The 17,026-nt window shown below is 40.1% G+C and overlaps 1 protein-coding gene across 1 annotated transcript in view; it reads right to left on the bottom strand.

Annotated features, from left to right (window-relative positions):
• TNIP3 (TNFAIP3 interacting protein 3) overlaps positions 1 to 17,026 on the bottom strand; it is a 78,327-nt gene that overhangs the window by 25,054 nt on the left and 36,247 nt on the right. The window contains exon 3 of the mRNA XM_042469765.1: positions 7,949 to 8,051. Within this exon, the coding sequence (XP_042325699.1) occupies positions 7,949 to 8,051 (103 nt within the window). The remainder of the gene's footprint in view (positions 1 to 7,948; positions 8,052 to 17,026) is intronic.

Here is a 17,026-nt window from a genome sequence, read left to right as displayed (position 1 = left end):
TATGGTCATGCTTTACTTTAATAACCAACCTATTATGTATTAAGATTTTATCACTCATTGTGAAATACTATGCTTTTATGTTCAGTAATGGAGCCTGTATTTTGGTTACTGTCTTGCTGGAACAGTGGGTTTTCCCCAGATGAATTCTAGTTATCCCTGCTCAACAATGGAAACCCATCCAATGGAAACCTATTGGACGATCTAGGACAAATCAAAGTTTTTCAATCTCAGAGGAAAGCAATGTGTAACAAACGTTGCCAAGAAAACCCTAGGATGGATTCACCCAAGGATCATCATAGGCCAGTAATGACTTGAAGGCACATAACAATAAACTATGCATTTACTATAAAAACCTACATTGAACATGGGTAATTTAGAATTTCCCACAGAATGTGACCAGGACTAAATATTCAGGAACAGAGCAATCAGCATCCCATGATCTCTGGGCATATTCAGTCCTCATTACCTTATTTTGGATGTATCTGTTGTTTCTTTTTTTAAAAAATCAGTTTGTACAGTCCCCCTCCTTTCTTGCGGACTTGAGATCTGCATTCTTGATTCTACACAGAGGGGTGACCTCTGTTATCCTCAATGGGGTGCACCCCCATGGCTTACTGCCTGCGTCCACTTGTGGGGGCGCGCGTATCCCATTCAAGCCTATGGAGCTTGAATAAGTGCGAGTCTCCGTTTTCATGAGGGGGTCCGGAATGGATCAGATCTCCCGTGTAAATGGAGGGCCAACTGTACTTCTAATGACCTCTTGGTTCCCTCAGTCCTCTCTCTTCTACCATTTGAAGTACAGAATGACATATAGTTGGTCTTCCATATCCATGGATTCTGCATCCACAAACTCAACCATCCAGGGCTTGAAAATATCCCTCTCCCAAAATTCCAAAAAAGCAAAGCTTGATTTTGCCATTTTATATAAGGGACATAACTTTACTATCCCATTGTATACAATGGGACTTGAGTATCCAGAGATGTTGGCATCCACAGGGGGTCCTGGAACCAAACTCCAGTGAATTCCAAGGGCCCAATATATTTTGGTATGTTTCCAAACTCTGAACCCTAAATGGTAATGTTCTAACCCTAACTCTATATGTTTTAGTTTGTAGAGGGATTTTGTAGCACCTTTGAGACTAATTGAAAGAAAGACGTTGGCAATATGAGCTTTTGTAGACTTAAGCCTACTTCTTCAGATGCATTTGGTGATGTTTTTACAAGTCAAACATAAGTATATAGGCCAGTCCCAGATTCCAGAGAAACTCATGTGGTTCAGACTCAGATGCAGCCATCCATCCATCCAACATCGTGATTGTTGTGACAGCATGAGGAAATACTATAACAAGAATTACAGATAAATCAATGGATTTCAACTAAAGTTTGCTGTGACAATTTTTCTGGTTTAGAATTTGAAGATGATATAAAGATTAATAATAATAATAATAATAATAATAATAATAATAATAATAATAATAATAATTTTATTTACATTTCCTGCCTCTCCCTGCAGATCGAGGCAGGATTACAACAATAGAAACCATATTACAAGATAAAAAACTACAGTTTCATATAAAATACAGTCAATAAAACAGTAAAAACGCTATCAATACTATACATGAACTAAATCATCATTTAAAATAAATATCTTTACAAATAGAAGTGGGGTATTTCTACTCTGTTATAGCAGATTGGGTGGATAGGCCTACTGGAAGAGATCCGTCTTAAGTGCCTTCTTAAAGGCATCTAAGGTGGTAATAAGACGGATCTCCTCTGGCAAGCCATTCCATAATTTAGGAGCTACGGCAGTAAATGCCCTGTGGGAAGTTGTTGCTAACCTGGTGTTTACATGTTCTAATAAGTTCTTCCCAGTTGTTCTGAGAGTGCAGGGCAGATTGTGTAGGGAGAGGCATTCCCTCAAGTAACTTGGGGCCCAAGCCATATAGCCACTTTGTACTGCACCCAGAAGCTAATTGGTAGCTTTTAATACTGGTGTTATGTGGTCTGATCTAGATGTTCCAGTGACCAATGTGGCTGCCGCAATCTGCACAATTTGAAGCTTCCAAACTTGGTACATAGGTAGCCCCATGTAGACCGCATTACAGAAATCTAAACGAGAGATTACCAGTGCATATACCACTGCTTCAAGGTCCTTTTGGTCCAGGTAGGGATGCAGTTGGCATATCAACCGAAGTTGGTACCATGCACTCCTGGCCATCATATCTTCTGTGTAGAATGCCTGTGTAGAATGACTAAGGCGACCATGACCGTCTCAATTCTGTATCCTGCCCTGAAGCTGGTTTGAAATGGATCCAGACAATCAGCGTCATCCAAGACAGCTTGGAGTTGAGAGGCAACTGCCCTCTCAATCATTTTGCCCAAGAATAGTAATAAGGAGACCAGTCTATAATTGTTTCTTACCAGGGATATAGAGAGGTGTTTTTTTTTAAGTGGTCTTACTACTGCTTGTTTTAATTTAGATGGAAATATTCCACCCCGAAAGGATGCATTAATTATAAGTTCTAATAATATTTTCATTGCATCCCCTCCCTGAGAGGTCAACCATGATGGGCAAGGATCAAGAGGGCACGTCGTCTTCCTTACATTCCCAAGGAGCTTGTCCACATCATCGGTATTTACAAACTCAAAATGATCCAGTTTAATACAGTCCACAGAGTCACTGGACACCTCTCTTACTGTTTCTGTCATAATGCTGGCATCTAGAGCAACCCTTATCTGAGAGATTTTATCCGCACAAAAGTCATTAAAAGCGTCACAGCAGGCCTTAGTTGGTTCCAAGTTGGTTCAGGGTGGGAGACAGTTGAGTTAGCTCTTTAACCACCCTGAACAGCTCTGCTGGATGAGACTCTGCAGACGCAATACGTGCAGCATAGAAAGAGTTCTTTGCTGCATCTATTGCCACTCCATAGGAATCCAACATGTTCTTATGGCGTGTCTTGTCAAATAAACATTGATATTTCTGCCAGTGACGCTCTAGTCATTGCACAGCCCACTTCATTTGACGTAGATTTTCCATGTACCATAGTTTTTTATTTGAAGTGGGCTGGAAAGGACGCTTGGGAGCGATAGTGTCTATGGCCCTGGTAAGATCATTATTCCAGGTATCAACCAGGGCTTCAACAGAATCGCCATCGTTCCCAATCATAAATTCCTCTAGAGCTTCCTGGAACCTTTTTGGGTTCCATCAGCTTTCAAGGACAGACTACTTTAATAGATCCTCCACCCCCGAGGGCTGTAGGTAGTAGCCTTCAGTCCCACTTTGACCAGAGAGTGATCCGTCCATGACAGGGCAGAAATCTGAACTACTTCTGCCCACAGATATTCCTGATACGTACTAAAGACCACATTGGGTGTATTACCAGCACAATGTGTTGGACCCGAGACTATCTGGGACAGGACCATGGCTGTCATGGAAGTCATGAACTCCTGAGCTGCACCTATCAGATCTGATGAGCCGGCCTCGAAGGGGATGTTGAGGTCCCCTGGGGCCAAAAGCCTGGGAGACTCCAACACCAGCTCAGAGACCGGCTGTGTCAGCTCGGCTGGGGAGTCTGTTAGACAATGGGGTGGACAGTATACTAACAGAATCCCTAGACTGTCCCTAGCCTTCAGGGTCAGGCAAATACACTCAATGTGCTCTGTTTTCCAGACATGTCTCCTGGTCAACGTGATGGTACATTTATGGACCAAGGCTACTCCTCCCCCTCGTCCACTTTCCCTGACCTGCTCCTTGACAGTAAACCCGGCTGGGAGAGCCTTAGCCCAGGTCACAATACTATCTTCCCCCAGCCAGGTTTCTGTAAAACAAGCCAGGTCGGCATTCTCCTCCTCTAACAAATCATAGATTATGTGAAATTTGTTCCTCACCGACCTGGCATTATAAAGGAGCGGTATAAAGGTCTAGGGTATGATTGGGACAACCCTTGGTTCTTTTGGGCTAACAGGATAAGTGGAAGATGGGATAGATTTCAAGCATCGATCTCATCTTCCCTTGTATTTCATGCCCACCCTGTTAACGCTATATCTCCCATTGCGCCACACTACTCCAATTGGCACACCTTAGCTAGAATCTACAATCTTATAATTTTCCCCATCTGCTGTTTTAATTTCCTTCCCATTCCCACCTTCCTCCATTAACAGATGTGATAATAGTAATACCGGTATATACAAAATTAATTATTAATCTTCTCAGAAATACATGCAACAATCACATACACTTGCATTTGACTCTACTATCCACACTGTTTTGGGCCTCTTTCTTTGACTGGACAATGATGTGGAATGCCAATGCTGTATACTATGCCAATGCTATATGCAATGACAATACAAGTATACTACAGGAAAATCTCCACACAGTGAAGAGTAGTGCCATTTTGCAGAATCAGTGACCAAGAAGAACATTTCTATCCTCTGTCACCAAACACATGAATCTGCAGCAGCCACATCAAAGTGTTCACTGAACATATTTTACAATTCATGTTCCCTTTTAAGATTCCTTTCTAAAGTACAGACACAATGTTCCAAACAGAACCCATGTTCTTCTCAAGCATTTTGGGATCTGAGCCCAAGTTCTTCCTTCTCTCCTTTCATCTTTGCAAGCTGGGCTCTGTGTTTCATTATCATTTTTGCATTATATCTTTTCCTTCTAGTTCTAGGAATTCTTAGTCATTTCATTTTCTTGTATAGAGTCTCCAGTAATCTATGGCCCTTCCTTAAGTAAGGCCTGCCATTTTATTCCCAGCTCTAGTATATATTCCAAAGGAGTGCAGAACTGAAATATATAGAAGGAACTTATGAACTGAAGAAATGTTCGACGAAATTAGAGTTTAGTGCAATCTATAAGGCAGAAGTTCTGCTAGTCAGTAGGAAAACCTGAGATTTGGATTACAGCCTGTTCTGGATGGGGTTACTCCCTCTCTGAAAGATCAGGTTTGTAGCTTGATATTGTGATTCAGTGCTGCTCCTGGAAAGCCAGGTTACTGCAGTGGCCAGGAGCACTTTGCAAGCCTCAGCCAGTGCGCTATCTGCACCCTTTCTTGGGGAAAACAGATCTGGCCACAGTAGCTCATGCCTTAGTTACCTCTCAATTACACTACTGTAATGCACTCTATGTGGGACTGCCCTTGAAAAGTGTTTGGAAGCTGCTGTGGTGCAGAATACAGCAGACTGGTTTCAGGTGTACATTTTAGAGACCATATAACACCAGTCCTGCATGAGCTGCACTGGCTTCAAATTTGCTTCTGATCTGAGCTCAGTTCAAAGTGCTGGTGTTGACCTACAAAGCCAAAAAAAACTTGGGGCCAAGACATCTGAAAGACTATCTCCTCCCATGTGAGCCTGCTAGAAATCTGAGGTCTTCAGAGGAGGCCCAGTTGCATTTTCCAACATTTGAAATCAAGTTGGTGAGTACAGGTATAACGGCTTTCTCTGTAGCAGCATCTCAAATGTGAAAATCCCTATCCAAGGATGTTAGGCTGGCTGCATGTCTCTTAAGCTTCTGATGGGCAAGACAGTGCAGTTCCACATGGCATTCAATGTGTGAAATTGCTGTTTTAGCTGGTTCAAAACTGAATTCTAGGATTGTTTTTAGACTGTTTAGGTGCTTTAAAATAACATTTTAATGCTCTTTAAAATGTTTTTATCTTTGTATTGTTTTGATTGATTTTTATTTGTTCATCACCTTGGGAGCCCTTGTGGGCTAGGAGATGATACAAAAATAATATAAATAAGTATGCAAACAAGTAAACTACAATGGCAGTTTAACACAAATGTAAGTTATTTTTCTCTTTTCTAATTTAAATGCAATTGAATTTAAGGTTAATAATGACTAACAATGCATTAACTCTTTCTACTACCTTTCCTACATATACATTCCTGGTTGTTAAAAGTTTTAAGCTTTTACTGTCTCTTTATGAACTCTCTCTTTGTGTAAAGAGATTTATCTGTGCTCTGTACACAAAAGAAGCCAGGGTGCCTTAACTTGATCTGTCATGAATACAATACAGACACATATGTATCATTTTTATTAATGACTACAGAATCTAATATAAACTGAGACCTTCTTAGGAAGAGAAAAACTTCAGCAGTCAAAGATCTTTTTTCCACCCAAGGACTGATAATGATGTTGACTCTCTCCTTAAAGTCACACAGTGAGATTCAGATAAGGATAATTATGATCACTGTGTTTCAAGAAAGGACTACAATAGCTCAACATGTTGAAATAAAAAAGTATTACATATGCAACTACTGGCACATGAAGCAGATGTTCACAGTCCTATTAGGTTCTCACACCAGATCACAGTCATGTGGTACCTCTTAAGGCTAGTTTTTCCCTATGAAGATCTCCTGCTTTGTATAAAAAAGGGGAAGGAAGCAGAGCAAATTTGTTTACACATACATCCCAAAAACAGTCTTACAAGAGCCCTTGGGTTACAAGATGTCAGTTTATGGGCTATCATTTGAATTCCTTGCTTCAGAAACTGTAAACATTCCAGAAATGCATCCAGACCCACTGTGCTCCCAGATGGCTTTTTGACAAGATATATGCATACAGCAGGGCTGCAGAAGGTGAAACACAAGGAAGCTCAGGGCAAGACACCATATCCAGAGCCCCAGAAAAACTTTCCCCTGCAACAACTCTCAGAATCCTCCAGTCAGTATAACTATGTTGAATGGGCATTTCTGGACATGTAGTACCAAAAAGGCAACTTTCTGGATATATCTTCAAAACAGGTAGTAAATACTAGTCTGATAACCTTTAAAGGAAACTGAGGACAATTAAATAGTTTTAATGATTTATGAAAATATTTTTCTAATTATTTTTCTTCAATGAATTTTACACTTTCTCTTCTTCTCTCTTTCACATTTACAGCTTACATGCGCATTTACTGCTATGTGCCTTTAAGTCATTTTGGAATTATGGCAATCCTAAAGTGAATCTATCATGGAGTTTTCTGGGACTATGTGTGTGACTCACCCAGTGGATTTCCATGGCCAAGCAGGGAACTGAATTGGGGTCTCCAGAGTCATAGTCCAACACTCAAAGCACTATATTATGCTGGCTCTCAATATTTACAGTTATACATGTTATTTTTAAAAAATAGTGGGCCCTTGGTATCTGCTGGGTTTGGTTTCAGGACCCCCTGTGGATACCAAAATTCAAGCTTGCCTTTTCGAATTTATATTTTTTTGGGGGGGGGGATATTTTCAAATTGTGGATGGTTGAATCCATGGATAAAGAATCCATGGATATGGAGGGCTGACTATAAAATAAAAGCCTTCTTTCTCTTACATGTCCTCCCTGTTATCTCCTGTTGCATTTTTCATTGCTGGAGAATGCACATGCAAAGTTGATAACTCAAGCCCTTTGGGGGCTTTAAAGACAGCACTGATTGCCAGATTTAACAGGCAAGTGCCACAGTGAATAATTTTTACTCTAAAAAGAAGGCTTTCAAGACACGTTCCCTTCCTGAAACTGATATAGAAGGCAGTGAAAGGAATAATATGGGTTCTTTTTAAAAAAGCAAAACCAATAGCAAGGTATAATAACCCAGCACTACATACACCACTGGAGGTGATATAGGTTATAAACCAGTGGATGTAATGGGGCCTTCAATTACACTGATGTGTTAATGTCAGATTTCTGCCTTGGATTATAGCAGCTAGCGTACACAGCAATTTCTTGTAAACCTGATGAGCAACTGCCCTCATGTAGAAATATCAATGTGCTTATCTCTTACACTGTTTGAAAATTAATGCCATCCCATGCAGACATTTTTCATAACATTAAGAAGCACCAACAAAGGGTGCTGGATCATTTGTTCCATGATCATTTAAGTGATAACCAACATTTGTGTGTAACTATATAGGTCAAATTGTGGTGATGTGAAACAGCATTCAAGAAAGTGAAAAGGAACCAGTTGCTTACTTTGAAGGCACAGGAACAGCTCTCCAGCTTCTTGGAGGAATCCAAAGTACTGTTTTTCCCTATCAAAATCCTGATTTCATCATCAAGTTCCACACTTTCGCACCTAGTTGGAGAAGAAGAGGGGAAATCATAAGCCTATTAACTTCTAGAACTGAAAAAAAAAGTGTTGACAAAAGAAATGCTGCTCTATTAGTAATTCATACCCTGTACACATCGACATTAAGGCCGGCATGAGGGTAGAGTCAGGGTGTAGCAGCCTACACATGGCGCGCATAGGGTTGCCATAATTTGTTACCACCAAACCAGGACAAAACGTAGAAAAAATGTAGGACATAATTTAGGACACAATTTGCTTAAAATGTAGGACATTCAAGAAAAATGGAGGAAACAACCAACTAAAAGCCAGAAACATTAATATTTTTTTAAAAAATTAATATAAATCCTTATTTACAAAAAAAATCAAGGAGATTTTGACAATAGACAGAAGACACACAATAACAGATATAATGAAAAATACCTCTGTACCAATCTGTGAGATGCATCTGCTATTGCTGGAGGAGGCCACTGGAGGACTCCTTGACACAGTGGCCTCTCTGTAGCCGGCAAGCTAGGCCCCTTGCAATTCCCTCATGGGCCACTGAAGGAGGCCTCACCGTGGCAAAGCTTCCTTCTTTGGGGTCTAGCCAGCTGGCTAGGCCCCTCACGGGCCCTGCCAGCAGTCACAGGCTCCTGCAGGGGGTGGGCTGTTCCAGCCTCAAGAAGAGAAGGAACTCCTGCTTCTTTAGCCCTGCACGCGGGCGCACAAGAATGAGGTGAGCAGCAAGTGAGGCGCCATGGGCGGTAACATGGACTGGCGGTGGCAGTGGTGGCAGCCTGGCCAAAACCCGGGAAATTTTAAAAAGTGGGACGGGACCTTCCCGAACCCCTAAAAGTCCCCCCCAAACCCATGAAATGGCAACCTTAGGCACGCAGCATCATGGCACTCCCCCAGTGATGTGCCCATATGGCACAGCACCAAAGAAGCACTGTATAGCCATGGCAATGTGGCTATGGTGCCCTTTTGAGGGCACAAAAAGGAGCCACTTTTTGCATCCTTGAAAGGCTGGATTGGGGTTGACATGAGATTTCCACGGCCCTGATCTAGCTAGGAAAGGGGTGGCATCTCGCTGCCCCTTAGGGGCTGTATCTACAGCCCCTCAGTGTATTTATTTAATCCACTGTGTTTTCTATTTTTTTAAAAAAATATGTATGTTTTCTAAAGCTACATTTGTTTGCCAAATCTAACTGAAAATATCTCATCTGTCAAATAAATATTGAGCTTTGTAACATTCCAAATGTAAATAGGTATATTCAAAAAGATCATTACACAAAAGAATGACAAAAGACGTCATTCCAAAAATATTGTCACTAAAGATTTGGAATAACAAATTGTGTCAAAGTTTTGGTTCTGCCATGCATTGAAAAGTATTATTCATTTCAATGCAAGCATTTTTGCATTTGTTAAAAATAATGGAATACAGTATACATAGATGTAATCAGAATACAGTTTTGGTGAGAGAGAACTGGAGTATCCACACTGCAGTATTAAAGCAGTTTGACACTGCTTTAATTTCCATGAGTTTATCCTATAGAATCCTGGGATGTGTAGTTTGGCAAGCACAAGAGCTCTTTGACAGACCAGGGTGAATACCTTACCAAACTCCAAATCGCATGAATCTGTAGGATGGGGTCATGACAATCAAAGTGTTGTCAACATGCTTTAATTCGGCAGTGTGGAGAACCCTATGAATGTTTGAATGTTCAAATATTTGCACAAACTTGCACAAAAGCTCTGGATCAGAACTTTGACCTTACTTCCACACATGCAAACTGATTTGCTGTAAAGCATTTAAGGAAGAGATTTATAAGGAAGCAATTAGGGTTGCTATCTACCATATCTGGTGTTGCAAAATTCCATTCTCAGAAAACAATATGTGCCCAAGAGCAATAACATGGAGGTACCAACAGTTCAAGTCAGGACAGGGAATTCAGAAAACAGGCAGGTCCTCCCTTACATTCACACATACACACACACACACAAAAAAAAAACCTTGTTCTTAATTGTTACACCCATTTTGAGTTGAGCCAAAGAGATTGTGTCTATGACTGATAAATTCTTTTTAAATGCAGGTCCAGTCTGTTTTATGAGATTAATAGAGGTGATACATCTTTTAAAAAGAAGAAGGTTAGCATTATGTTTACCAGGATGTCACCTTTAAAAAAGATGACACTGTCATTGTTCCACAAAAATCATGGATTAGATAGGCAAAACACCACACTTCCCATTTCTTTGTTTGGTTTTTGTTTTGTGATTTGTTTTATTTTTGCTTTTCTGTGCTGTGGGCATTTTACGACTCTGATAGTAAGCAGGCAGTAGTTTTGTTTTATTCATTATTTGTCAATAGATGTTAGGATCCTTTGTGGAGGGAAGGATTTGACTCCATGCTGGTGGAGAGAAAGACTGCGTGTACACTGCAGAATTAGAGCAGCTTGGCACAGCTTTAACAGTCATGGCTCAATGCTATGGAATTCTGGGATTTGTAGTTTTGTGTGAATTTTGTCTTCTCTGCCAGAGAGCCCTAGTGCCACAATAAACTACAAACCTCAGGATTCCATAGATTGATCCATGACAGCTAAAATGGTGTAAAACTGCACCAACTCTGCAGTTTTGCAGCAGCCAGAAATGGCTAATTTCAAAGTCTGAGAAACTCACTAACTTGCTACATGAGCTGTAACAAGAGACAAATGTGGGCTTTCAGTTTTGTGTCTCTGACCTGGGTGCATGAGTGACTGGGGAAGGAGTGCATATCTTTATGTATGAAGACAAAGTGGTAGGGAAAGTGGTAGGGAATTGTGTTTCACAGAGAAATGAAGAGCATTTTTTCTCTTTTAAATTAATAATTTAAATGTAAATTGGCAGTAATCTTCAGTGAATTAAGTAGGATATATTCCCAGGAAGATATGTTTGTATACTGACCACATTCTGATGTTTAATTGCTAGTTTCCTATGTGAAATGCTTGAGGGTTTAAGACAGAAAGAAAAGTTTTCTGCAATGCATTAAAGTGGCACTCGTACCGGTCATCTTGTGAATATGTTTCTACCATGAATGTTAACTGTACATTAATCACCCCACCCCCCACCCCAAGAGACGGCATTCTCCTCTTTTTACCTTAACTTTTATGCCTTGGAACACTGGATTGGGCGGGGGGGGGATACACCCTGAACATCAGACATCAGAAAACATGTGTTTTTAAGATCCTAGGTTTATTTGTTTTGTGGCACCCTTTTAAATGCATAAATTAGGATTTTTACATTACTCTTAACATGTTCCAGGACTACAATTATCCTCCATTCTCTCTCATCCATGTTCCAGCAAGCGCATGTGGTTCAACTTCAGACAATTTGTCAGCATTCCGCAGTGCAAAAATATACATTTGATCTGAACAATATAATTTACTGTACTAAATCAAGTGGGCTTGCTGACAGTTGGAAGTATTCAGAAGTTAAAATGTGAAAGCAACCATTTGGCTGAGCTTGAACTACACTGAGCATCCTTTACATAACGGGTGAAGCTAATTAGCAGGCTGGCAACTTAATCCTAAATACATTTGCTTATAAATAAACCATCCGGATTCCAAAACTGTGCTTCAAGAGCTGTACAATATATAAGAAGGTGTAATGATGCAGGTAAGAGTCATAGCAAGGAATATTTTGCTTTCAAACTTTTGCCTCAGCCATTGTGTAACAGTTAAGAGTTTTGTATAACATCCTGGAAGGTCTGGATTTAAATTCTCACTAGGCTATTTCCCTCTCATGTGGCCTCATATAACCCATTACAAAAATAGAATGGATAGGGAGAAACTTTGTGCACTGGCATGCTGTCCAACATTTCACAAATGATAACTGGGAGACGTGTGGACAAGCGGCATCAGAATCTGATAGTAAAAATTATTAATAGGAAGAATGCACAAGTTGGGAGAAGCTGCAGAAGTTTGCTTTTATCTGTACCTACTGTGGAGGGGAAGAGTCTGCCCCTTCCTATCATTTTCCCCCTGCTAAGTGAATTTAAGTAAACGAGAAAATTTTAAGAAACACACAGAGAATCACAAGGGCAGAGCAGAGGACAACAAATGACACAAATGAAATCAAGCCAAAGGGCAGAATAGCTGTTGACGTACCTAAAAGTGAAAATAAATTCCAAAGCTGCACAGCCCAGACTAGAAACGCTCAACATATACAGTTGGTCTGTCCTATCTGCGGGGGTTCCATTCCAGACACCTCCCCCCACAGAGGCCAAAATCTGCAGGATCTGAAGTCCCGTAATTTGTAATCATGGTACATGATGTGTACGGCCACATGGCCACAACTGTGTGCATATGTCTCCATTAAGTACAATGGGGTGGAGCCACCCATGGATGCTCAAATTGGGGCAGGTGCTCTGTATTCCAATCCTGAAGAAAGGGAACATCAGGAACTGCAGCAATTACAGAACCATAGCATTAATTTTTCAGCCAAGCAAGGTGATGCTTAAAACTCTGCAACAAAGACTCTTACCATATATGGAATGAGAATTGCCATATATCCAAGAAGGATTTGTGAAAAGAAGAGGCACTAGGGATCATACTGCAAACTGGACAGAGGAGGGAGGTGTGAAAATTGGAGGAAGAAACATCAACAATATAAGGTATGCAGAAGACACCATAATTCTAGCAGAAGATATCAGAGAAAAATCATTGAAGAAGTTCAAGCAGAAAGTGCAAATGCAGGTGTATAGTTGAACATCAAGAAAACAAAAAAAATATGACCACAGATGATCTATATAATTTTAAAGTATATGATGAAGAGATCGAAATAGTCCCATATTTTTTCATATTTGGTCTCAATTGTCAATCAGAGCAGAGATTGCAGTCAAGAAATCAGAAGACTAGGACTTGGAAGGGCAGCTGTGAAGGAACTGAGCAAGATCCTGAAGTGTAAAGATATATAATTGAATACTAAAGTTAGGATGGTTCTTGCCATTGTATTTCCCATTTCTATGTATAGTTGTGAGAACTGGAGAGTGAAGAAAGCCAATGGGGGGGGGGATCAACTCATTTGCGATGTGGTACTGGAGAGGAGTTCTGAGAATACCATGGACCAGTAAGACCAAAAAGACCAATGGATAGATTTTAGAGCAGATCAGACCCAGAGTCTTCCTGGAGGAAAGATGACCAAATTAAGGTAGTCATATTTTGGCCCTATCATGAGAAGAAAGGACTCACTAGAAAAGACTATAATGTGTGGGAAAGTAGAGGGCAATAGGAAAAGAGGAAGACCACATTACAGATGGGTTGACTCAATCATACAAGCCATAGCCATGAATCTGCAGGAGCTCATCAGTATGACCTGGAGATCATGGGTTGAAGAAGATTCAAAGGCCATTAAAAACAAAAAACAAAAATTGAATGCAAACTACTTTAGAAATTTGAACTCAGTTGTAACCTGAGGACACATGAAGAAAGTAGAAGGAGAGAGAAACTGGGACACTTTAAAAGTGGCTGGAAAATGGGGAAACAGAGGCTTAATCAGAAATGTCACTACCAAATCCAGATAGTTGGAGAGTATGCAGCAATGTTTCTTTATGCTCTCTGATATGGGGGGCCACCCATTTTCCTGATCCAGGAACTAGTGCCATATTTATGCTCATTGTCTACAGCTGCTACAGAGATTGGGAAAGTGTGCTCTTGTGTGTGTGTGTTTGCGTACATGTGCAGACAGGTCTATAACTCCAGTAGTCATGCTGCCTGGGGCATTTTGAGAGTTGTAGTAACGTTTCTAAGATCTGTACTATATGCTATTTATTTTAGTCTACATGATTGTTGTATATATTATTTTTCTAATATGTTTGCAAAGCAAAATCACTTGATTTGCATTTTATATACCAGTAATCATTTAATTTTAGTTTAATAAGAAATTAAGATGAAAATAGGAAGCTGCCTTATACTGACTGATCTAGCCCAGTAGTATCAGCTTTGACTGGGACAAGTGCTCCAGAGTATCAGGCATGATTTAGAAGGGGGCACCTAGGAAAGAGAAGCCAAAGAACATTTCATTCTTATCTGAAAAGTAAATTTAAAACATCCTTGACAAAGCAGCTTGATATCCAGCTTGTAAAATCTACTAGGAGTGACCATTTAATTTACTTTTCATCTGATGACTTGATACAACAGGTGTAACCTTGTAAAAGATCTAATGACATAACTTCTCACACACACCAGGAAATGTTCCCTTTCTTCTTCAAGGTACTATTCTAAGGAATTTTCTGCTATCAATTATAATGTAAAGCACTTCCTTTACCCTTATTCAGTGTCACAATCCCAGATATTCCTGAATGTTTTGAATTGTGTAATTTTGCTCTCACATTTCAGATCTATTGTCTGAAACTGGAATGGGCAACTCTGGGTAAGAAGTCAGTACTGGTATTCCACAAGTGTATAGCAATGTAGTGGAGGGATTAAAGCATTGACCCTTGATAAGAATTCTGTCGCTAATGAAATTTTCCTTTACCTCCCAAATATCCAGCATTGCAGTATCTGCAATGAAGGAAAATTTCACTGCTGGGGGGATATGCCCTTAATTTCACTGCAGGGAATATGCCCTCCACCAGCTACATCCCTGGTAGTCCCTGAACCCAATACAAGATGTGCAAATACATCCACCCCAGCACCACACTTCCCAAATTTGGCAGCATGGTAGATGCAAAAATAAATACACACTCATTCCAGAACTGAGTGAGAATCACACAGTCCTCCAAATATTGTTGGACAACTCTCGGCAACCCTTACCATTGGGTTATGCTTGCTAGGGCTATCTCGGGAATCCTGGGATTTGTAATTTCATGAAGTATTTAGAATTTTCTGACAGAGAAGTCAAGTATTAGCTACAAATCTCAGGATTCCATAGGATACAACAGCAGTTAAAGTGGAGTCAGTGCTATCATTATGTAGTGTGAGAGAACACAGTCCAACATCTAGAAGGCTTAATGAATTCCACTCCTGCTTTAGAACAAGGATACATGGGAAGTGGGCACTAGTGTTGTGAGAAACCAATTTTTTTCTTCTCTCCCATCAAGAACTAGATGCGATTTTTTTTTAAAAAAATATTCTTTTCAAAAGTCCCACTTTCAAAAGCTTATTTTTTTTCTCTCCCTGTCAAGAAATATTTTTCACAGATTTCTCGAATGAAAATAAAAGAGAAGAGAGGTGAATATTCACATTAATTATGTGGCATTTCAGACTCAATTAGCATGTCAAAAGGAATTTTGGCAGAGATTTAAAGAACATTCCTCTGTTAGAAAAATCCAATATGAATGGTAGCTTTGCTTATGCAAAATAGTCAAATCCTGGCCATTGAATTAAAAGCCAAAATTCTTACTCGTTGATCAAGAAGTGCTCATAATTTCTTTTCTTTAAAAAGCTTTCAGAATCTTCACATAACAGACATTTCTCCTTTTATCGTATTTTGACGAATATTCTTTACATCACTAGTGGGCACCTTGTTGTTTGGAAGCCATATTGCATGAGACACATGTTGCCTAACCGATCTAAATGGTTTGCTGAGGGAGCTTAAACATAGGTCTCTATGCTGGAATACAAAATACGAGAAACCTTACCAGTTCCCCCATTTAAGAGAGAACTGATCAGTTTTGGCATTATACAAATCAAGCAGGATTAATAGGCAGGTAATCCTTTTAACCTTTTTTAAATAAGTCACTTTCTTCATACTGAATTTAACCTTATCTTTAAAAAATGTTGTTTAAAATGTCTAATGTTAGAAGTACAATTCACCTGATCTGCACTACTTTAGGTCATCATGCCTTAACATAATGTATTTTGTGACTGTGATGGTATCTCCCCATACAGACACAATCCTGTGATACTGAAAGTTTGCAATAAGCAAAATCATTTTTTTAATATTATATTTCAGATGTTGACATTCATGCTCTGTATTTTCCCTAGAGGACAACTTAAAAAGTCAGGGTGCATTAATAACCAAAATACAATAATAAAACCAGTAAGTCAGTGCAAACTAATTTATCTAGAAGAGTATAGGTTTGGGGCTTTGTGGAGGTGTAGACAAGATATTTTTACAGTGATCGCCATGGGTGAGCCTTCCTCCTCTACCCCAACTCCTGCCTTTTATTGATTTCATACTCAATGATGGAACCAGGCAGCCTCATGAACTGGCAGTGACCTTGGCAGAAGCCTGACAATGTTGAACCCTAAACTTCAGCTCTGGTCTAGAGGTATTTGTTTGGCTACATTTGCTGTGATTTTCCATTACCAATAGCATATTCTCTGAGTTAGCTTGCACTCCCACCACTACCAGAGCCAATATGGTGTAGCAGCTCAAGTGTTTTACTCAGGGAGGCCAAGGTTTGAATCCTTGCTCAGCCACAGAAACTCATTGGGTGACCTTGGGCATGTCAACTGTCTCAACTTCAGAGGAAGGCAATGGCAAATCTCCTCTGAACAAATCTTGCCAAGAAAATCCTGTGATAAGTTCACATTAGAGTCACCATAAGTTGGAAACAACTGAAGATGGCAGTAGAAACAACAGTGACAACTGCCATCATATCAACATTTGGATAAACAGCCCCCGCAGATAGACTGTATCAGGTATCATCTGTCTCTCACACAAAAGCACTCCCATCTCTTTTCATTGATGGGGGAAACCCATCAATGAGCTCTCAATAGTGTAATTCCCCAGCCTGAGTCCCAGGACAATAGCGTGGTTGGTAGTTACATGGTATCAGTGTCCCATCCTTTCCCTTGCCCCTTCACTATTTCCAAGCAGCCTAGGGACTTTCCTCCCCACTTTCTTCTCTTTAAAAAAAGTAAATCAAATCACAGCAACTGAGCTCCGGAGTTGCACAAAACAGTGAAAAGAAATAAAAGCCCAAAGACATGCTGTGTAGGGCATAGAGCTGAGAGGCAGGATTAAGGGGAAGTCATCAAGCAAGCGTGATGGGGAAAGTTGTGCAATTGAGAAAATGTGTG

Source organism: Sceloporus undulatus, chromosome 5 (assembly GCF_019175285.1).
Source record: "Sceloporus undulatus isolate JIND9_A2432 ecotype Alabama chromosome 5, SceUnd_v1.1, whole genome shotgun sequence".
NCBI classification, from domain to species: domain Eukaryota; kingdom Metazoa; phylum Chordata; class Lepidosauria; order Squamata; family Phrynosomatidae; genus Sceloporus; species Sceloporus undulatus.
Note: the sequence above shows the minus strand (reverse complement) of the source record. Positions and strands in the feature narration are given on the sequence as shown.